Here is a 23,552-nt window from a genome sequence, read left to right on the forward strand (position 1 = left end):
AACGACATATGTCAATAACTATAATCAAGCAAGACCTTTACTACTCATTAGATATAATTTTCCTGGTAGGACGACAATAAAGATCACCGTGACTCAATCCTAATCTAAATCGCGGACTCTCGGGACATTACGCTTTACGATTCGACATATGCGGTAGGACAGTCCGCATCCAAAACTCGAACGACGGATCGGAAGTCGAGAACCCACATTCGCGACGGTGCAAAAGTGGCGGAAGATATAAATTAAACCCATACTTGGCGGATCGGCACAAGTAGAGCGTAAGGATAAGTCAAGCGATGGGTATATCATAATGGCATATTCAAGAATACGACTTCTTACAAGAAATTATTTATAATAAATCTTTCATACTTGTATTATATTGATAAGCATTTCATTTCATATAAATCAACATGTCAATCGAATAAAATATAACAAGCGATAATAGCAATTTATGTTATGTAAAATACGAGATGAGCATACTTGTATTATATTGATAAGCATTGCATGTTTATTTATATGAAAGATGTATGTATGCAAGCCCAATTATCAAAACACAACCAAACATAAAACAAAGGAAAGAAAAAGGAAACAAAGAGTATAAACCTATACCCTATCCCGTGACCACACGACACAACAATGGCCAGGCCGTGGCCACGCTGCCAGCCCACGGCCAGCCACCAGCCCCTCCCTGCCGTGTTCACCACTTGCCCCTACGGTCAGCCACCAACTGTGGCCAGCGCCTCCAAAAGTCGTCCAACATACAACCACCATCAAAGTTAGTTAGAAATTGAGAAAAATTAAAAGTAACTCGGGTAAAGCAATTAAAAATCACGTTAGAAAAGTCTACTCTCCACGATCAGAAGGGAACTAAATCGAACTTTCATTTTTAAACATTTAAAATAGGTAAAGTTTTGTAAAAGTAACATAAATTTTTAACAACGAACGAAAAGTGGTAACTTGAATTGTTTAGAAATTGTACGAATTGAAAAGCAACTTAGACATCATGATTACAAAGCACGCTAAAAGGATCCAAACTTAACCAATAAAAGGGCTATGATGACTTTTAGGGGTAAAAGGTCGATATGGGGTCAACAAGGATATCCAAGATAGAGATTTTATAAGCCTCTACACTCGAATCCAAAGGGAAGCACAACAAAAAGAATAGGAGATGCATGAACGATAAAGTTTATGGTCAAGGAGGAGGGGAAGGTACAAGGGTGAGTCGAGAGGAAAATTTACAAAAAGGAATTCCAAGGGTAAGAGGGGCACTCGACCGCCGAGTATGTTTTATGTGTTTTGGAGGTCAGCTACTGGAGTACTAGGATAATCGGCCGAGTAGTCCCAGTACTCGACCGAGTAGTCCTTACTTGACCGAGTACTTTCTGGTACTCGACCGAGTACTTCCTGGTACTCGGCCGAGTACTTCTTTGGCGGGTGATTTGTTTATTTTGAGTTGCAGGCTATGTGTTTACGTTTATATTGGTTATATCCGCTCAAAATGCCGCCAAGAAGATCTTGAGGAGGTTGCCAGGATGATTGAGCAGCAAGACGCGCTCATGGAGGCACTTAAGAATGTGGGTAAGGGAGGAGAGAAACCAAATGGATGCATCCAAGCTGAGCACCACCATTTCATTCAAGCACGGAATTGAATTAGGCTACGCATGTTTTAGTAGACTGATCTAGTCATAGCGAGAGCTCGCTACAACCCGTTCTATGGTTGACAATAAGGCCGAGATGTGGTTTTCTTTAAGCCTAAACAATTATCATAATTAGCTATTCCTAAGTTTGACATGAGCATCTACATATTTGCGTGTGTGACCCGATTCCCCTAGACTCTTTTATCATTATTAACTTTACATCATTTTATCACAAGTTTACCAACCAAACCAAACAATCGGAACCGATCTTGATAGAATTCACTCCATGACAACTTGTTTAACAACTCACGTTTCCTTGTGTTTGACCTCCTATTACTACATTTATTTGTTACTAGGGTATTTATCTTTGTTAAGTGTGTGATATCCTATCAATGTAATATCGTGCAAAGTGATAAAACGAACCTGAACAATCATTCCTAGAAAAAAGAAGTGTTTTGTTTAAAAATAATTACTTTGAGCTCACTGTTTTTATATGAGCCAAACAACGCCATCTTCACCGATATCGAACATAGCCATTACTCCGTACTTTGTTTAATTAAGCCATTCTCAAGGATGCGTTTTAATATGATTACAAGTATTACGAAAAATATATATATCTATATTTTTATTAAATTATCATGATAATAATATATTTCGTAAGATTAGAACAAATTTTAATAAAATTACCCTGTTAAAAGTAGATAATATGATGTTTCATTATGTGTTTTATATTAATTAATAAAACATTTCTAAATCAAAAAGACATGAAATCAATGACACCTATTTGTTGATCATTAGTAAAAGCACTAATATCCTTAACATAAGTAGGTGTTCCATATGTATAAGCTAGATTGAAGCACCAACACGGAGAAGCTAATCCTCATCCTCACTGTAAAAATGATTTAGAGGTGGTATTAAATTACTCCATAAAATCAGTAGGGGTCTTGCGTCAACAATTAATTTTTAACCGTAGTAAATATATAGGGATAATGTAACACGGCATATATACTTGTTTAAGATGGTTAATTTATCGTAAAATGGGATTTTTAAATACCACTTCTCCTTACTAATATAACTAGTATAGAGTCCGTGCTAAAGCACGGTATTTTAGAATGTCATGTGTAGAGAACTTAACAATTAGAGCTAATAATAATAATAATATATAAATAAACTTTGAATTTTATTTGTAATTATCTACAATTGTTAATGTGTAAAAATACTAAGAATTAAAATAGAACGAATTTTACATTTTACTCGGAATAAGTTTATGATTAAAAAAAGAAGATTGTTAGTTTAATTACAAAAATTTATGCTTATTTTTACGCATTTGAAACATATAACTATTTTAGTAATTTTTGTTACAATATACGGAGTAACAATTTAAATGGAGTAAAAAATTTAAAGAATAAAAAAGTAAAAAGCACACACTGATTTTAATAATATGAGTAAAATCTGCATATGTTTTAAATAGAAAATTTACGACATTTAAAATACATATATTTGACTAATGAGATAATAATGAATGAAATAAATTTGGCCCAACTATAGAAGTTACGGTGTTTGATAAGATACTTTGACACATAAAGACCATATATTAGGTCCAATACATATCTAGATAAAGTTAGGCTCAATTTCTAGTTAAAAGCATTTAGGCGGGAAAAATTTCAGTTTTCTAATTCTTTTAGTTTAAGGGGGATGTTTAGTGTAAACCTTCTTACATAAGATCGACTAATTCTACCGAATAATTGTGTTTAGATCCATTTTATAATTCAAAAAAACTCCAGAGAGACGGTCTCTCAATAGCGTTATTGAGAGACCTCTTACATAATGGGGTGAGGGACCCACTGAATTTTTTTTCTCTATTATCTCTTCCACTAAATTAGTGGAAGACGGTCTCTCATAAGACCTACTGTTTATAATTATAGTAATGTAAAATCGTCTTACACAAAAGTAACTATGTACTCTATTTATTAGTCCCTTCGTCTTGCTCATTTATTAGTGTAATCGTCTTACTCAATTATATCGAACTTTAACAATTCAGATATTCATACATGAGCACGAGCATAGTGATGACTTCATGTGATACAAATTCTCTTTCGTACTTAAGTGAATACAATATCCATTGATGGCATGCTACGCCGTGACGATAAAAAAGAGTCAGGGACAGTCACTTAATTATGTTGGAGTATATCAGTTAGAACCATAATTTAGTCATAACCAGCTTTACGTAGTAGCGTAAGGAAGAACGTCACCGAGGGATTAAAGTTATATATTGATGATAGGAAACAAGTGTACCAAGGCCACAAGAAAATTTTGAGTACGTACACATAATTTTTCACAAATCTGCCAAATAAGTATAGAATTATAAATTTTGCGTGAAGTTTATAGAGAATAATCGATCTTAATTGTTGATGTTCAACGGAAAAAATATGGTGTTGATAGATCTAACAAATTCTCCAAACATGCTACATATATAATTGAGATTCATGATGATTTGCATTCCACAATTAAGTTTTTACAACATTGTATACTTACCAACTAGAATATATTATTGGTAGATATTTTAAGTTAATCTAATTTACCGATTTCCTAAGGGTCCAACTCAGTTATCACGGGCTCATTTTGGGGAATTAAATCACGTTTCTAACATTAGCGTTTTATACTAACTAAAAAACGGTGGTGCGTGCAACAACAAAAATAGGTTACATAATACAACTATACCCCTAAATGTTATACAACTGATATAATTAATATTAAAATCTTATTCTCTTGGACTTAAAGTCACTCTTTTTAAGATATGTTCAACTCTTATAAGTCCAGTTCGGAAAAGTTAAGCCCATATAAGTTTACAAAAATCAACTTCTATAAACTCACTTCAGAAATACTAATACGCTCCTATAAGTTTAGATCAACTTCAATAAATTCAGCTCAGAAAAATTAAGCTTAAGTCATACCCATTTTCTTATAAGTTTAGTTCAGAAAAGCTACTTTTACAAGTTAAGTTTCGAAAAGTTTAGCAAAATTAAGTGCAAAATAACAGGGTCTAAATGAAGCAACCTTTATTTTAAAGAGACTGGTAATTTCAATACAACTAAATCAACCTCGAAGTTTCATTTGCTCTAATTTTCAACATAAGTTGGACTTTTCTTTTATCAACTTAGTTGACTTCTATTATCAAACTATATCGTAAACCAACATTTACAATTTGTTGTTTAACAAATTCATAGGACATGCAACATATACTGTTAAAGATGGTTTTAGTTGGAGTCTCGTGTATCACACGGGTTTTCAACTAGTATTTATTATGGTGAGCCTATTTCTTTAATTTGATGATATGCTTGATGCCTCACACTATTTATAGTATGAGATTGTCTTTAAAAAGACTAATTGCAAAAAAATCGTTGTGGCGTGTGTTATCGAGTATTGAGTACTTAATTGGTTTTTGTGTAGTTCAATGTCAATTTTTGGTGTCCGATTATAAACTAAAGAAAACTAGAGCTGAAAATCAACTTTAATATGCTAGAGATTATTGCAAGGAAATTGACCTTTTGGTGCCTAATTGTTAGTCCCTATTTGGTAAATTAGTTGAAAAGGTAAATAAAATCTGAAAAGATAGCTGAAAACTAAAAAGCTAACTGGAACCTGAAAGATAGCTGATAAGGTAATAACTGAAAATTAGGAGCTGATAAGGTAATTGGTTATATAAAAGTGCTTTGACAAACTAACTGGAAAGATAGCTGATTTTTTATGAAACGTAAAGGAATATAATAATTATTTAATTTTATAGATTGAAGAGGTAAAAATGGAAGATAAATACAATCCGAACTTATTTATCAAATGCTACCCTAGCTAGCATTTCATTTTCATACAGATTATTTAGCTAAATAAGCTAAGCTTGCCAAACATTTGCAAACAAATAAGCTAAGATAGGTAAAATTTTGATTAAATAAGCTACTTCACAAATAATACTATACAACCTGTTGTACAAGAGCATTGTACAACAATCATAAATTTATTCGAGCTTATGTGTATTTTTTTCGAGCTTTTATAACTTTTGATTTATATTTAGATTTTTTTATGTCAAAATTAAAATCTAATTGAGCTTATATATACTATTCTTGAATTTCATTATAATTTTTTAAAATCAATATTTTTATAATGGAGCTCAAGTTCTTTCTAATAAAACTCGTAATGTATAGGTCTAAGTTCAAATAATTCATTATAATGCTCGGATTCTTTACTATACAACAAATACAACTGATTATATATAGTCTACTTACTGAAGTTACTTTAGTCAACTAAGCTATATAAAATGTCTTGCCAAACAGAGCCTTGAAATTACTTGGAGCCAAATTTGCCTTTGATGACTAAAGAATAATCTTATAATTTTCGACCAAATTTGTAAGTTTGTACCAAAAAATTTGGTGCTAAACGTTAATTTTAGTAGTTACTATGTTATGTACTTCCTCTATCCCAATGAATAGTTTACATCTTATTTTTTTATGTACTTATTTTCGCATGTTTTTCATTGTACCATACACCCCAACCAAGTAAGCTAATTTTTCTCCATGATCTCCCTCCTACAGCTTAATCAAATTTCTTCCACATTCTTCAGTTATTGATCTTAATTAATTTATATCAACAAATTACTTTATTTTTTGTGGATTAAGTTGAGTTAATTAATTTTGTTTTAGTTAGGGTTAAAATTTTACAATTAGGGCTCTAAATGGGAAAGGGTTGGCAGTCGGGTTTATGTAAAACTCTTTACACAAGAGTGTGTGTGAGAGTGTGTGACTGTGTTAAATAGATCAATTGTGTTTTCCATTTTTTATTTTTCATTAAAACTAATACAATAAGGGGGCGTTTGGTTAGAGAAAGAGAAAGGGAAAAGAAATTAGAAAGGGTAAGAGGGGGAAAGGAAATGGATTACCTAAAACTCAACTAGTTGTTTGGTTACATCAAGAAAATGAAGTGTGGTGGGTTGTGGTTTATTTTGGTGTGCGGGTGGTAGTTTAGGTGAGGTGGTTGTGGTGGTGGTGGTGGCGTGGTGGTGGCAATAGATTGGCTATGGTGGTGGTGATGGTGGTGGCGTCATGGTGGTTATGGCGGTGGTGTTGTGGTGGTGGTTTATGTGGGGTGGTTGTGGTGGTGGTGATTGTGGATGTGGTGGTGGTTTATGTAAGGTGGTGGTGGTGGCGTTATGATGGTTGTGGCGGTGGTGTTGTGGTGGTGGTTTATGTGGGTGGTGATGGTGGTGGTGGTGGCGTCATGGTGGTTGTGGCGGTGGTGGTTTATGTGGGGTGGCTGTGGTGGTGGTGGTGATGGCGTCTTGATGGTGACTGGTGTGGTGGGAATTGCAAGTGTGGTGGTAGATAAATAAGGTGGTTGAAGGATAACAAGGGTAATGAAATATCATACCTTGGGGGGTGGGGGTAAGGAATTAGATGGATTGAGGGGTAAGGAAGGGAGTTTCATTCTCTTTGTTTGTGTCAAACAAACACCAACAAAGGAAATCAATAACTTTGTTTCCCTTTCCCTTTCTTATAGACCCCCAACCAAACGCCCCCTAAGTATAGGTGGCAAGTCCAGAATTTAAATTTAGTGAGGGCAAACGGATAATTGTATAAGGTAAAAAGGTTTAAGATTTTTAACTAAATGTTATGAATTTTTTCCCTCTAGTGAGGGCGGCACTCCTGTAAGCCGCATCCTTCCCTAACTCCAGCATTGATTAGCGTTCACGATAATGGATCCGTTTTACAAGTATATTATTATATTTTGTATATATAGCAAACTAATAAGGGGGTAACTCGTGTTGTAGCATTTTATTTCAGGTAGCTTATTTGGTTAAATAAGCTACTTGTCAAACACTTACAACAAAATAAGGTACCTGAAATTTTGGTCAAATAAGATATTTTGACCAAATCAAATACCTAAAATATCTTAACAAATAGAGTCTAAGTACCGTAGTTAGTACTTAAATTATTCGTGGTTCAATTTCAATTTTTGGTGGCTGGTTATAAATTCAAGAAAATTTGGAGCCAAAAATCCATTTTTAGTGATCAATTTCTAGTGCCAATTTAATTTGGCGGAAATTTTGGAATAGAAATTGACTTTTATGTTGTCCTATTTATTAATATGTACACATATCGAAATTTAGTCTTTAATGACCACATAATAACGATACATAGTAAGTGCTCGTTTAGTTCATGTACGAGTTGAATCCATGTGCTAGTTTGCAATTCACTGGATTTCAATTCATGTATATAATTTCCATAAAATAACAAAAATATGTTTGGGTACCGTGTGGGGGGGAGTTCTTCTTCCCAGGATTTAAATTTCAGTGTTATGTTTGGTTAAACTACTCCAATTCACATGATTTTGATTTGTAAATACAAATCCCCCCTACTACTAAGAGAATAAAAATTCTCAAAAGTTTTCCCTCCAAACTCCACCTACTTATATAAGGAAAGAAATAAAATTTTCCCATTAAACTATAATCTTTTTCTTAAAGCATGACTTTTTTTATTAAATTCTAAATTATAATTATATAATGTTTTAATCAAACTAAAATAAAAGGAATATAAAATTATAAAATACAAAATCGTTAATTTTTGGTTCGAAAAAGTCTTAATGCATACTTAAACTGTATAAAACAATAAAATAATATTATTAGCTACGTGAAAAAAACTCATTAAGATAATTTAAGCAAAGTTATAAAATAAATTCATTAACTTTATGTTAAAAAAAAATTCATGACATACAATATTAAAATACAATTAGGTGAAATATAAAAACTTGAAGGTATAAAATTTGGAAAAAATCCTCCTATATATTAAGAGAATAAAATTCTCCAAAGTTTTCCTCAAAAAGGTATCAAGCTAAATAAGAAAATAAAAATACTTCTTTATTTAAATTATTATCATTTCATCAAAATATAACCTTTTAATCAAATAATAGTATTTTCTTTGAAAATCTAAATTATAATATTTTAATTAAAGAAGATAAATTCACTATAATTTTATAAACTCTAAATTTCTGAATTTTTGTTATGTATTATTATATATGAGAGAATGACTTGACATATTTTGTATAAAACAAAAAATTAAACTGATTTAGTTAGCTTCATCACAAAAAAAATAAAAAATCATTAACATAATTTGAGAAAATTTATTATTTGTAATCATTAGTTTTATGTTAAAGAAAAAAATTATTAAACATATTTTATAACTTTACTAAATTCTCTTGATTTGTTCATAGTTCATTTTTTTCTCATATCAATATATAATGAGGTATATGAAAAATATGAAAAATTAATAATGTATCAATTTAAAATATTTAAATAATAACTAAAAACAAACCTCTATATATACCGCAAATGTGCGGGATTTACACTATTAAATACCAATAGTATAGTTGTTACATTCTCTAATATCCCTATTTAAAAAACCGCGCATTTGCGCGGGATCTATACTAGTATACTCTTATCTAATCTAAATAACATATTTTATTAAAGGTAAATTGGGCAAATGAGTAAATTGGGTGGGAAATAAATGGAGGAGTTTCCAATTACCTAGGAGAGGTTAGAAAGGTAATTAAACTCCCCCATCATGTAGGAGTTTAAAACTCCCCCATTTTGCAATATTTGGGGTAACCAAACGAGTTCCAAATAATGCAATTCATGGGATTTTCAATTTAATGGATTATACAACCAGTTGTATAAGTTTATTTGCACTTTATGTTATTTTTTATTTTCTAAAACTGCTCTTTTACCGTTAGTCTTGCTTTATAAACCTATCTACCTCATTTTATGTATCTATCAAAGAATTTTATGAGTCGTATGAGATTTATCTTAATAGAATCTGGGTGTTAATTACACTACAATTATGTTAAATTGGGTGACATATCAATCTTTGATTGAACAGTCGCATTTTCTATCATTTTTCTTTTCGTTTTTAATTCCGATCCCATCAAATAACTTTGAGAAAAAACGGGGTTAATTTAAAAGTACCCTCTCTCATCCACACCAAAGGTAACACTTGCTTTATCACACTTGTCGATGCATGTTTTGCATCGTGAATATCGTTAGTTACGTATTATTAAAAATTATAAAGATAAGATATTCTTATAATATCATGATGATAAATCAAATATATGATCTGACATGACTATATTTTCTCTTATATATTACAAATAATATCAAAAATTCTCTATAAACATAAATAGTGCCAAAAATCAAGTGTTACTATTGGTGTGGATGACATGGGGTATATTTTTGGTGGGGAAAACTCACACTCTCATCCATTCCACTTTTGTTGTCTTTTTTTTTTTTTCAAAATTTTATTCCAAATTAATTATTTTCTTTCTAAATTTGATATGGTAAATGGGTGGATTACCACTACTACTCTAAACTTTTACCACTCACTCAATCAATTTTAATGTTGACACGGTTTTACGTGTTTTTAACTACCGCATGAGCAATTTTAAAATTTAAAGGGCATGAGCAATTTTAAAATTGACACGGTTCAAACTCAGACTATGAGTACCATCTTTCATAATTTTACTTATTAAACGAGTTGACATCTGTAGACGAAGTAGTTTTGGACATTATAAATACCCCACAACACAATTAGATCAACATAACACACCTCCTACTAATTTAATCAATCCACTCACAATGTTAGGTCCAAGCTTAGTCCAAGAAAACATTAATGAATTTGTTCAAAACCAAGGTTATGGAGTTAAGGGTTTAGTTGATATAATGAAAATTAAAACCCTACCAACACAATACATTCACCCTATAGAAGAAAGGTTCAACATTAATACTAACAAGCTTAAGCACAATAATTGTATCCCAATTATCGACATGTCGAGCCCAAACACGGAACTACTTGAAAAATCGGTATGTGAGGCAGCAGAGAAATGGGGATTCTTTCAAATAGTTAACCATGGAGTGCCTCTTGAAGTGTTAGAGGAAGTGAAGGCGGCCACGTACCGGTTTTTCGAGCAACCGGTGGAGGAGAAGAGTAAGTACATGAAAGGTAAATTGTCGAAAAATGTAACGTATGGTTCGAGCTTTGCGCCTGAAATGGAGAAGAGTAAGTACATGAAAGGTAAATTGTCGAAAAATGTAACGTATGGTTCGAGCTTTGCGCCTGAAATGGAGAAGGCTTTAGAGTGGAAGGATAAATTAAGGCTCTCCTTTGTTTCCCAGGAAGAGGCTAATTCACTTTGGCCAACTGCATGCAGGTAATTAACTAAATGCATTTATGCATGCCGTATGTTTGTTATGAAAAAGTCTTTTCATAAAATAATACAATATATTTTCGAAAAAATTATAATTAAGTTCACAGATTATATAAAGTTATATGTTGTCAGATTTGGTATATAAAAGGTGGTAAATACTAATGCCAACTTTTTTTTTGTAAAAGTGAAAAGGTTTAATTTCTTTCACGTCAGATTATATAAAGTTATATGTTGTCATGACATTCGTTATATTTTAGACTAATTCACTTTAAAAATGAGGAGTTTTCAACAACATAATTCTTTAGCTTTATTTTTAAATAATTAAGTTCATTAACCCACGTACAGACTTTAAAACTAGTAGTTTATGAATAAATGGAAACCTAAATGGCAAGAAGTAAAATAATTTAGAATCTATGAAAAATCACATCAATTTTTAAGAGACGATCTCCCACTATGTTATTGAAAGAATATTCTTTCATATCCGTTTATGTTTTTATTTTGTCCATTTTATTGTTACCCATGGCCTAAAGTGACTTTTATTTCGTACAAAGTATGCAAAAGTTGTTTTTTAATTTCATGTACGTGTAACTTTTTTACTTTTTAAATCTATCATTTATTTGGTCTTTACACCAAAAAAAAACTAATGAAATATTAACAAGAAATTTGCCATATAGGAACGAAGCCTTGAAGTTCTTGAATAGTACACAACATATAACACAACGTCTCATGGAAATACTAATGAGGGGACTCGGTATCAACGAAATTGACAAGAGAAAAACATCGTTACTAATGGGGGCTAAGACTATTAATTTTAACTTTTATCCGAAATGCCCTAACCCAGACCTAACGTTTGGAGTAAGTCGGCACTCAGATATATCTACACTTACCATCCTTCTTCAAGAGGATATAAGTGGTCTTTATGCTCGAAGTTTAGATGGTGAGAGTTGGACTGACATTCCTCCGGTAAAAGGAGCACTCGTAATAAATGTAGGAGATGCCCTACAAATCCTAAGCAATGGCAAGTACCAAAGTGTGGAACATTGGGCTGTTGCTAATGAACATAAGGACAGAGTTTCGGTCCCAATATTCGTAACTCCAACGCCAAGAGATATTATCGGTCCCTTTGAAGAGTTGCTTGAACGAGGAGAAACGCCGTTATATAAACAAGTTCTTTTCTCGGATTATATTAAGAACTTCCTCAACAACGCTCTTGATGGTAAAGCCACAATTGATTTCGCTAAGGTTTAGCTTAGCCTCTATCAACATTGTTCCATCACTCATGATGTATTTATACATTTATCGAATTAAGCGAGAGAATAATAATTAATAAATGTATGCTTTGTATATTTCTTGTGAACTATATATAATTGGTTCATTTACTAACTAGTATAGATCCCCGTGCTACAGCACGGTATTTTTTAGTTTTGTTTTATAAAGAGACATTCTCGTTAAATTAATTGCATAAATTAACTGTACCTTTAATGTTATAATGTACTAATATAATCTTAGTAAGAGCTAGAAAATGAAAGTTTATTACCATCAAAAGACACTTTAAGTTAAGTTATTTTTGTCTTAAACCATTATTACTTTACTATAAAAATTAACTTTGTAATGATATATCATTACATGAAACTAACTTATGACATTAAATTACAATTAAGCGATGTAAAAATGTAAAATCTAATTAAAACGCATATAACCTTATAACAAAAACAGGTAAAAACAATATACTACGCACTTAAAAAGATCATTTACGAATAATTAGACAAATATTTTTTTTACTTTTAATAAAAAAAATTACATAAAAATTGTTACGTCCTTTAAAATATACACCATATTTAGAGTGTAACTGATGAATGATAATATAAGAAACAGATTTACGTAATTTTAGGGTGTAAGTGATGACAATAATTATGTTAAAGACTGCATAAGAAGCAGGTTTGCGTAATTTTAGAGTGTCACTGATGAAAAGTAATATTTATGGAAATGGAAATGATTGCATAATAAATTATAGATTTTAATGAAAAAGTCATAAGTATGAATTTTAATTTAATTATAAGAATATATTGATTGAAAAGATAATAATGTAATGAATTTTATTTTACTTGTTACCTTATTTAGCTAGATGCCTTTTGGAGGGAAAACTAAGAGAATTTTTATTCTCTTAGTAGTAGGGGGGATTTTCTTTCAAACAAATCATTTTGTAAATTATATCCATCCGACCTTATTGATACCAATTCACATCTCAATTGATAGTCGATGAAGTGTTATTAGAAGAAACGATTAGTTTTCGTTTTCATGAACCTGGAAGGAAAAGCAGTAAGTTTTTACAAATTAAAATTGAACGGAAACAAATATTTCAAGTAAAATAGCAAAGCTATATAAAACAAAAGTAACAACAAACTTATCACAAAATAAAATGAACAAACATCGCGACATATTTTATATCATCCTTGTCGGAAATAATAGTCAGATACATGGCCTATCAAAATCCCCTCACAGTACCCTGAAGCTATATAGATCTGGCACATAAATCGTCACAATAATCTACAGAATAACCGTAACATGAAGATCTGGGAAAATTTTCTACACGTAAAGAATTGCCCAAAAAAACGTATATTGACTAACAGGATGGCAAAGAAACTATAAGCCTGAATGCAGGGAGATGATCATCATCCTCTGTAACCACAAATTAGAGATGTTTTGTTGCAAAATCCAATTCACAATAATGTGTATACATCTATTTCAGCCGAATATCGGTGTCTGTTCCTCCAGAGTATTATTCCAGCTTCTACAAAGGATCGTGGCTGGAAAACCAATGTGTGCTCGAAAATATTTTTCTGGTCGGCACACCTGCAGGAAAATTCACCATCAAAACGAAAAGCAATAGTTGGGTGAGATAAAGGGTGGAACTCGAAATAATGAACTCCAAAGGGTTCAGATTGGCTATGTTATGTTACTAGGACACAATTTATGACTCAATTTATCCAACACGGAGACTGTCCCGAGCCTAGGATACTGAAAAACAAGGTTCAACAGCATTTCATATGGGTCTCTTTCTCTATTTTTGTCATATGGACCTCCCTTTCTCTTCCCGATAAAGTATCGAAGTGGAAAAGGTCAGGTTCCTGGAAGGGGTTTCGTAATCATATTCTTTACTGTCTGTAAGTCACAGATACGGTCCCAAAATTGAATAGCTGAAGTAACATAGGGGATCGATGTGTTGATGAACATAATGTGACATGTGAAGTGCTGCAAAAAGTAGCCACTATTTGGCCAATACAAGAGAGACTTGGCGGATACTATGCAAGTCACAGAGCTGAGATATTCAACCGCTATTAGTTCATATGACCAGCTGACTGATACAGAAGCACAAGTCAGTAGATTGACACTGTTTTCAACCTTTTGTCATAGTGCACTCATGACGAACACTATGCTACCTTTAATAACTGATTGTGAATTTGTGATACATGCGATGGACATAATATACAGAGTAATTGATAACTAGCCATTATAAGACGGGTTACAGAGAGCATGCAGGAGATACAAACTAAAGGCTGCCAAAAATTTACCTTATCTGGGAAGTAAGGGTTGTCTTTCATCAAGGCCAACACGATGAGTAGTCTGGAAAAAAAATTAGAGTTTCAGATATATCATCAGGCTCACTATGCAGCAGAAAGACAGACTGAATAAATCAGAAAAAAAAGGAAATCACACACAAGAATACTAGATAAATGAAAGTGAAATATCAACCTCGTCATTGGCTCCTGCGGCCATATCTACAAAGGGGTCCTTGGGCATGTTGGTCTGCATGTCCACTTCTACCACACCACTTTCAGACTCCTCTTTCACTTTTGAGAGAGGTGAGAAAAACTGTGAGCAGGAGAAAATGCATTAGTTAACTTGAGCGATGTGATGTAAGCCATCCCCTTTTTTTCGCAAATTGAAGGATTATAGTACCTGATGCATTGAGATGAATACTATAGAAATTCCCAAAACAAAGTTCGTCGTCAGTTTGTGGCCAAATAATACAGCAGATGCTATACCCGTGAAGATTGTAGCAACAGTTGAAGAATACTTTTTCAAGATAGTATCTGAAACAATGATTAAATAACTATAATTATAGTTCAAGGACATATGAAAAGCTTTATAAAAAAAACACCATGTAAACCCGTTACTAAACGCAGACAAAAGTTTGGAACACAAGAAAAAATAAGAGCAGGAAAAGCATGAGGGAGAAATTGAAAATGAGACTAAATGTAAGAAAGTGAAATACAATAGTTGAAACGAAAATGATTTAAGGAAATAAGAGTGTGATGAATCCTCAAACCGCATGACCAATAATCACAAGCAAGGAACACTTGAACAACTCCTAAATATCCCATCCTAAAATAAGCATCAATAATACTCGTATCTACAATATCTCAAGGCAGTAAGTTTCACAAAGTGCTTGCCTGCATATTTAAAGAAAAAGGAAGATAAAATCCCTTGAGCGGCATTGTTGCATATTAAAAGCATTGTGGCCTTTGAGTGTCCCTCAAGAATATTAAAGCTGCTTGGACCTGAAACCAAAAACGAACTTTTACGATTTAGAAACACGGATACAGAATAGTACACAGCCACAATCACATTCAGGGTACAGGTATTTTTTTTCCTTCTGAAGAGTAGCTGTCTGGAATGATGCTCATGGTACAGAATAATTTTTTTTTCTGCTGACGAGTAGATTTCAAACCATCTTCCAACTAAACTACATTTCCAAAGATCTTCGCTAATACCTTTCAAAAGTAACCCCGGCCCCCAGCAAAAAATGTACTTTTAATTTGCACAAATTACCCAAATTAGAAGTCAAAGCCTTCCTTTCCCTTGCTCTTTGATTACTATAAAAGTCAAATGGTAACTGATATAGTGGCCTAGAGCTTCTGAATAATCTTGCAGTCTGTCTGAGGATTGGGATTTAAACAAACATCAAGTTCAGCACTTGATGAGATCTGATTTTTCGAGATGTGGGGAATTCGGAATAGAAACTGACACAAATCCACCAATGTCCAGTGAAGTGAAGAAAATACACACATTTTGAAATCCTATTTTAACCTTTTTCCTAAGGGTGAAGTTTTGTTATGACCACTAAGGCCTAATGGTGTGGGTAACGGAGAAACAGACAAAGAGGACTTGAGGAGAGGGTGGGTGGCGGTTGGCTGAAAGTTGATACAGAGAAATGGGTAGCTTTAAGGGAAATTTCAAATGAAGTTTTCCAGATTAAAGGTTAAAGATCCAATTTCTGTAATCAAATTTTTCCCACCTGAAGGAGAGAATGTACAACCCACGAAATGTTTTCACTTTTTTCATCGACAATGGAAATGAAGATTTGGTATTATTTGGTTTTTGAAAAGGATAAAATAAAGTATATCAGTAAAATGACCAGCTAAAATGTGTAGATATTTAGAAGTCAGTCAATGCAAATAGCAGTATAAATTTTCATATAGGCCATCTATTTACATTTTCATTACATTTCTAAGCCTACATTCAGCCAATTCCCTTACCTCAACATACGCGAGCCTTTGAGGCACTACATGTTATAATTACTAGAACCACTATTGATACTAAGATCAATGGCATGCTCCAAAATTCGGCCGGGATTCATTTTTTATAAATAATAGACATTCAACGAGGAGACATCAAAGAAAAAAGCAAAATTGTCGACTGATTGTCGCATCACGCATGAAGATGATAGAATTGCAAAACCAGAAGTGCATTATATGGGAAGAGGTGGAAAAGCTTACCTTTTACCATAGCGGTACCCACTATGAATAAAAAGTTGAAGATTGCCCCATATCCGTACAAGAATAAATTCTACAAAAACAAATAAATAAAAATTAAAAACAAGTGCATGAGGTACCAATGATTATCTTATCACACATAGCCAATTCAACATGAAATAAGATATAGCACACAGGAGATTTTTTCAGTTTCCAATTGATAATCATCATAACACCTCGCCATCTCCAATATTGCAAACACAACGACATTGCAAATCAAAAGGTTGAGCAAATCATTTACACTTCTAAATTCGAAGTATTAGCCACGAGACCAGGCACACCCAATCACCTACCAAACCATTTTGTTTGTATTGGTTTATCTATAAACTTCAAATCTGTGCATGCTCAAAACAACACATCCTATATTTGTCTTACATGAAAGTTATAAAGTAAATATAATAATCTCCACCATCACAAAATTAATGGCAACATTTATGAATTAATTAATAAACATGATCCAAAATATGGTTCTGAAAACACATTTATAAATTAATTAATAAATTGGATCCTTTTCACAAATCATTTTGGGATTAAGGCTCTAATGTTGTTGTATCCTTTTCACAAACAAAAAAGTGTCCATCAAAACAATAGTATACCGAAACATTTACATTCGTCATTAAGGAACTTTGTTATAAAAATCATTTTTTCAATAGAAAAAAAAAACAAATATATAAATACGTACAAATATGGTCAAAGTGTTATCTTGGAAGTTGTATAAAGTCAAATGGGAAGAACAAAATTTTTAGGGGTAAATGTAAAATCAAACACTGAGTGATACATTAATTAGCTAGAAGATGGAGAAAATAGGTACCTGAAGGTAAATACTCGTGTCATATTGGCTCTTTAATGCATACTCGTTAAAAACTGAAGCCATGGATGGAACTGTTACCTGTAAATTTACTAATTGAGTACATTTATACAGGCAGCGGGTAGTATGCATTTTGAAAATCGAAAATCGAAAATGAAATAAGCAGCCCAACTATCCATCAAGACAAAAAGTCACTTACGAATATTAATGTGTAAATGTATGCTGTTGTTGCAACAGGGAGTCCCATAGCAATAGTACCCTCGGGCATAGATTGCATTTGATTCACACTAATCCCTATGAGTAGGAGAGCAAGAGCCTCCCACTTCAAATAGCATTAGTAAATAGCATTAGCACAAACAGTTTCTCTAATTCAATTATTTTATCTTTCAAAGCGAATGACTTTCAAAATCGTCCACCATCTAACCTGAATTATGGAAAATTTACGTCTCATAACAATTCTCAGCAGAACTGCAATCACCAAAACCTGAAAATGCAAAGATATTAATGATTTTATTAATGAAGCTGGAAGTCGAAAGCAGAGACTATTACGAGAAGAAAAGAAACTAATGATTTTATCAATTTACGCATATTTACTCCTGTTTGAAGACAGTGCCTACTTCACGGCATCAGCCAATTACGAGAAGAAAAGAAACGCAAACAAGACACTGGAGGGTAATAGAGTGTAATAAATACCTTGAGATTGCTGAGCATCTTCACTGTTGCAGGATTGAAATATAACTGCATAATAAGAAAGTATACACATGCAATAACCTTAGAATCAAGACAAATCTTCATCTAAAACACAGCTGTCGACAAAATAACAATAATGATAGAAGCAATAGCTTAGATCTCCACACAAAAATACTGTTCCCTTTCTTGAAGGATTTTGGATGGTTTACCATCAAAAGGCATATAGCAAGTTATGCAACTGGCTAAAGTGCATAATTAAGGCAGTACAATAAAAGTACAAACTGAAATTTGGGAAAACCTAGCTTAGAGGCTTTTTTGTGAAAATCTCACGCTAACAAATAAAAGTACAAACTGAAATGAAAAAGTAGCCCCTTATTCAAGATTCTACTTGAATATCATACTAGAGCATATTCGTAATTTACTTATCAGGTCTAAGGTTGATCAAGGTTAAATATTCAAAGAAAGGCTAGTTATAGAAACTTTGTAAACTCCATACAAAAACTAGTCTGCCAGTCAAAACCATGTCCGATTGTCCAAAGACATAAATCAACTCAAGAAAAAGCCCAGGTCACAAAAATTAACCACTTAACTCACGTCAAAAGTAAGACGGTAACATTTATCTTCATATAGGGTCATTTGAGGTATTTTCCTCAATTATAATAGAAACATAATCTTGTTGACACAGATTATAGATTCATCCAGTTCCTGGAGAGAGAAAAGGATATTGCGATTTTTGCTCATTTTCAAATACATATGGCAAAGTCAATGTCAAATAGGCACAAATCAGAGAGCTGATCAAGGGACACTAGCAGTGACAACTACTCCGTAGTATACAGGACCACAGGTGCGCAATTTCACTGAAGTTTCTAAGGCTAGGAAAAAGAGCGAAACCCCAGATAAAAATTCTAGTAGAATCTCAGGTGTGATAAATGGCATTCACTCAAGTTGCTTATTTCATAGGTGCACTAATTACCTCAATTCCAAGGAATTACAGCCTTAAAATATTGTTCAAGCGAGGACGACAACTTTCCTCCAACTCTTTTCATTTGATCATTGCTTTGTTATTATACACAAAAGAAAGCAGGTGTTATCCTATGGCAATGGGAACCAGTTTAATTTCTTTATTGAGTTGTTGCCTCTTAAGCTATGGAAGGCAATAAATTATCATGTTTGTCACATTGAATTTCTTTTCTGTATTATAGTTTCTTTCAGAGGAACTATGGCATTTTTATCCAAAAGAGGAGCATCTCCAAGAATGTTGACAACCATGGTTACCGAATTCGCTCGGTGCCCTGCGAATCGCGAATTTCTAAAAGTGAATTCTATCATGTTGCTTACTAAAAATACATATAACACACATTTTATAGGAGCGAATCGCGAATTGGTAAGGACGTATTCATAGCGAATTCGGTAACCATGTTGACAACATCTCACCCTCTAACGCGATCTTCTGCATTTCTTCACTCAGCCACATCCCTTTTAAGGAATGACTCACTGACTCAGACCCACCTGTTTAAATAGATGTTCTGTTTTGTGATCTGAACATGAGAAGGGTAACTGGGGAGACTAAGTATATACTTACACATATTCATCATTGGCACAATATAATATGCTATTTCATACCTGCATGATGAACTTGAGATAGTTGTTAATCGCATATAGAAATGCTGGAACAGCCAGAAGAACATTATTGCGAGCAGCCTGCATAGCATGAACACGGATTCTGAGGATAAGTACGAATATGAGCTGGAAGTAGCTTGCAAATAAATAAATATGGTGTTGGATTATCGAACATAGCTATATTGTGAAGAAGTCGCATTTTGTGCCTTAAAATGAAGTGTCAAAGTGTTGTGTTATGTCAAAATGGCATAGTATTGGACGCACGGCACTCAGTCAAAGTTAAATGTACAAGTAACTTCTAGTACTTTCAGTGGACTTCCAGACAAAACTACATTTTAAAGGTGGGGTTCCACACCTCACTTTCTATCTCCTACGCCCCTTCTCCTTCCTCCACAACACCCCCATTCACTCTCCTCCCTCCGCACCCAGATACCTTTCCCCCACCAACCTCCAACAGGCTGACCTGCTGCCCCCAGATACGGCGATACCGGCTTAGGGTGGATGGTGACTACAGCATAGTATTATTATGAATATTAATGGTAAGAGAACGGAGACTGCATAAACAATCCAGTCAATGAAAACCATGCAGTGCAAGTTCGGCAAAAACTACTCAATCCTCTTAGGCCTCGACAGCACTTTCAAATCTAAATGTTCTATGTAAAAAGATCAAATAGAATCATCCAAAAACACGCATTCATTTCAGTGTAAGTGCGACACAACCACAGAATCAGCATTGCAAGTTTATATAAGGTTTTATACAAGAAAGGTGTTGGTTGCTAAAACTTAGACTATATTCTCCAAAATTAAATCTCAAATTTTTTTGCTTCCATTTGATTATTCAGAAATTTTGGACGTATGACATATTTAAACAAAGAGGTCTGTGGCGCAAAGAATAGAATGTACTCTTAATTACTACTCGATGACAATAACGCAGAGCATTGATTAGGTTTTAGGAAAAATACCTGAACAAATGTGGATACAGAAAGCAAAGGCTTTTCTCCAACTTTCTGATTTCTAGCCTGCAATAAATCCAAGAAAAAAAAAAACTACCTTAGACAATAATCACTGGTTGAAATTTCTTCCGCATAGAAGCAAAAATGAACAATCTTTTTCAACATTGAGAATGATAAAGTGGAACCTACAAGCCAGTTTAGTTTCGTTGTCACAACAGGAAATCAGCCAAATACTAGCAGTGGTGGATCCAGAAATTTTCTCAGGTCCAATGAAAATATTAATGCTATTTCTATACCTTAGCCTAAAAGTTGGACAAACTACAAAAAAAAGTCGTTTTCTGGTATCCTGGGACCCCAGATCTATACACAAGATCCGCAAATGAATACTAGCACCAGCTACATACACTAAACATTTTGGGACGCCCTAATATGAGCTAGGAATTAAAGCGGCAAAAAAACATTGAGCATGGATCGACAACAAGGTTGACCTTATCAAGTTTACCTGGAGGAGCAGCATCACGACTGCAAAGAGAACTTTCATGAGCTCTGTCAAGAAGTTGACACTGACTGGGCTAAAATCAAATTTTCCATTCACCTTTGACATGTAAACCAGAATCGGCTGCGGAGCAAAAAAAAACATTAAAATTAAATTTCAAGCCAATGCACTAAAGAAAGGGACCTAAATACTCGCCACATTGACGCCCTAACTATATAAAGAACCGATGGGTCCACTGTGATTAATGCACAAAATGATGGGCCTAAATGCTCACTGCAGTGACACCCTTGCTTACGAAAATACTCCGTGACAAGAACAGAAATAAATCTAAAGAGACATAATGTCCATGCACAAAGAGATTCTGAACTGGGGCTTATATGGGAAAGATCCAACCTTTTACTAATACTACCAGCAATCCATGACTCCACAGTCCACAGTCCACACAAATATTACCGTAATTCAAAATTGCCCTCACAATGGTGGGCCACGGTAAATTGGCAAGGATTAGAGGCATTGTCTATGTCTAAGAAACCATCCATTTCTTTACTAAACTGCCTGTCATTGCATCATCTCAGTTACAACTCAAGACAATTACATGACTATTTTGAACTTGAAAAATGAGCAGCCCACCAAATAAACTACTCCCTTCGTCTTGATCATTTCTTTTAGCATTTTTATTCGTTTTTAAAGGTACTTTAATCAAAGGTAAACAAATGATGGAGACAGAGGAAGTACTAAACAACGAATAATCAAACCATATTGGCCTCACCTGTAACCCAACTAGAAAACAGTCGCCCACGACCAAGAGGACATTAAGAACACGTTGCTTGGACGAAACCTTACTCCTATGTCGATCATAAGCTCTCGACACAGTTTTAGAAGTGGGGGACATCAACTTCGAGCGACAAACGCTACATTCTATCACTCCGTTCTTCATTTTACTTCCAAATGCTTATGTAAAGCAAAGCAGTCCCTCAACAATCTTGGATCGCCTCGAATCGCAACAATCCCTTAAATAAGATACAAAAATACAGCAATTCAGTTGAGTAAACCTCAATTTCAATCCAACAAACTAAACAACTAACAGAACCACTCTCATTTAACGTGACATACAACATAAACACGTAAAAAAATCGCATCTTTCGCCGTAAATTCCTCAACCCTAACAATCACATTAATCACAAGCTTAAATCTGATCACCGACACTTTCAAAATTACAAAAAAATTCATCAATGAATCAATTAATTCAATCAATTAATCAGATCTTACAGCAAACAACAATAAAAGATCAACAAAAGCTTCAATTTTTTTCAACATAATGAATAAATCACATAATTTGATCAAATTGAGCTACACAAATCAGCACAAAAATCGAAACAATACCTGAAAAATGATCAAAAAAATCAAAATCAAGTAAATTCCGGCGAGATCGCGGCCGGAGATCGAATTCAAGGACGAAACGTAATAAATTAGATCAAAACGTTACATAAACGATGAATTTGGATTAATTGTTGAATTCAAAATTGAAATGTGGAATAATAATAGGGTAATTTGGGGGAAATTAATTGAATTGGAATTGAAATTGGAAAAAATTGAGTAGAAGTGAGAAATTAGGTAAATGGAAGACGAGTGTCGGAGAGGTGCGCGGAATGTGGGAAATAGATTGTTTTTATTTTTGTTACTTCTTCTTGTTCTTCATTTGGTGGACGTATAAGTCACTTTTTATCAACGTTTTTATTAAGTTTTTTTAATATTTTTGTATTAGTAACTTAGAATTTACATATTGACGTGTTGATTTGTTGAATTTGGACTTTTTGAGTGAATTTTAAACAATTTTTTATGGTTTGTAAACTTCTTAAAGTGGAATAAATTTAAAAAGGTGTGGTGGGTTCGGGATTGATTTGAATTTAGTTTAGTTGGTTTTGTGGTATAATAAGAGTAATATTCTTATTCTTATTGATTTTGATTTAATTTAACGTTTTTGGTATGGATTATAGAGTTAGAAGTGGTTGTTACTGAGAAAAAAAGTTTTTGAATGAATTGTTATTAACTTCTAAAAAAAGGGTAGATAATGAATTGAAATCGATGATTGGTCGATAACTTTTTTTATGATTTTTGCTGAATAAGTAGAAATACTCTTGATCGTTGTACAAAAGAGGAAAAAGGGAAGAAAAGTATTTGAGTTCGTTTCAGATAATTAATCGATTCGTTTTTGAACATTTATTGGGTACAATGTAGGGAATGATTCTCGAAATAAGATTAACTAACTAGAGATTATTGGAGGAAAAG

At 33.3% G+C, this 23,552-nt stretch overlaps 2 protein-coding genes across 3 annotated transcripts; one reads left to right on the plus strand and one right to left on the minus strand.

The window, feature by feature from the left end:
* Window positions 1-10,290: 10,290 nt before the first annotated feature.
* On the plus strand, window positions 10,291-12,253 carry LOC141622477 (feruloyl CoA ortho-hydroxylase F6H1-3-like). 2 transcript variants are annotated; one of them, XM_074438518.1, is made up of 3 exons: window positions 10,291-10,675; window positions 10,748-10,883; window positions 11,555-12,252. In XM_074438518.1, the coding sequence occupies exons 1-3, from the start codon at window positions 10,312-10,314 to the stop codon at window positions 12,126-12,128; spliced, it is 1,074 nt and encodes a 357-aa protein (XP_074294619.1). In that variant the 5' UTR covers window positions 10,291-10,311; the 3' UTR covers window positions 12,129-12,252. The 2 variants fall into 2 exon arrangements, with proteins under 2 accessions (XP_074294619.1, XP_074294618.1); XM_074438517.1 differs by having other exon boundaries at window positions 10,291-10,883; window positions 11,555-12,253.
* A 1,042-nt stretch (window positions 12,254-13,295) lies between these two features.
* LOC141619022 (CMP-sialic acid transporter 3-like) lies at window positions 13,296-23,271 on the minus strand. Its single transcript, XM_074436061.1, has 15 exons — window positions 22,647-23,271; window positions 22,033-22,273; window positions 21,270-21,386; window positions 20,777-20,833; window positions 19,818-19,895; window positions 18,198-18,242; window positions 17,929-17,988; window positions 17,704-17,826; window positions 17,508-17,585; window positions 16,661-16,730; window positions 15,335-15,442; window positions 14,841-14,974; window positions 14,634-14,753; window positions 14,453-14,504; window positions 13,296-13,733 (listed from the first exon to the last, which is right to left on the minus strand). The coding sequence occupies exons 2-14, from the start codon at window positions 22,198-22,200 to the stop codon at window positions 14,454-14,456; spliced, it is 1,209 nt and encodes a 402-aa protein (XP_074292162.1). The 5' UTR covers window positions 22,201-22,273; window positions 22,647-23,271; the 3' UTR covers window positions 13,296-13,733; window position 14,453.
* Window positions 23,272-23,552: the final 281 nt, after the last annotated feature.

Source organism: Silene latifolia, chromosome X, assembly GCF_048544455.1.
Source record: "Silene latifolia isolate original U9 population chromosome X, ASM4854445v1, whole genome shotgun sequence".
In the NCBI taxonomy this organism is placed as follows: domain Eukaryota; kingdom Viridiplantae; phylum Streptophyta; class Magnoliopsida; order Caryophyllales; family Caryophyllaceae; genus Silene; species Silene latifolia.

Bases quoted from the DNA above. Each gene is read 5' to 3' on its own strand.
- LOC141622477 (XM_074438517.1), top strand. From the start codon at position 10,312: ATGTTAGGTCCAAGCTTAGTCCAAGAAAACATTAATGAATTTGTTCAA. The intron at 10,884-11,554 runs GTAATTAACTAA...TTTGCCATATAG, and splicing joins CTTTGGCCAACTGCATGCAG to GAACGAAGCCTTGAAGTTCT.
- LOC141619022 (XM_074436061.1), bottom strand. From the start codon at position 22,200: ATGAAGAACGGAGTGATAGAATGTAGCGTTTGTCGCTCGAAGTTGATG. The intron at 21,387-22,032 runs GTGAGGCCAATA...TTTGCTCCGCAG, and splicing joins GTTTTCTAGTTGGGTTACAG to CCGATTCTGGTTTACATGTC. The intron at 19,896-20,776 runs GTATTTTTCCTA...CATGCTATGCAG, and splicing joins CTGTATCCACATTTGTTCAG to GCTGCTCGCAATAATGTTCT.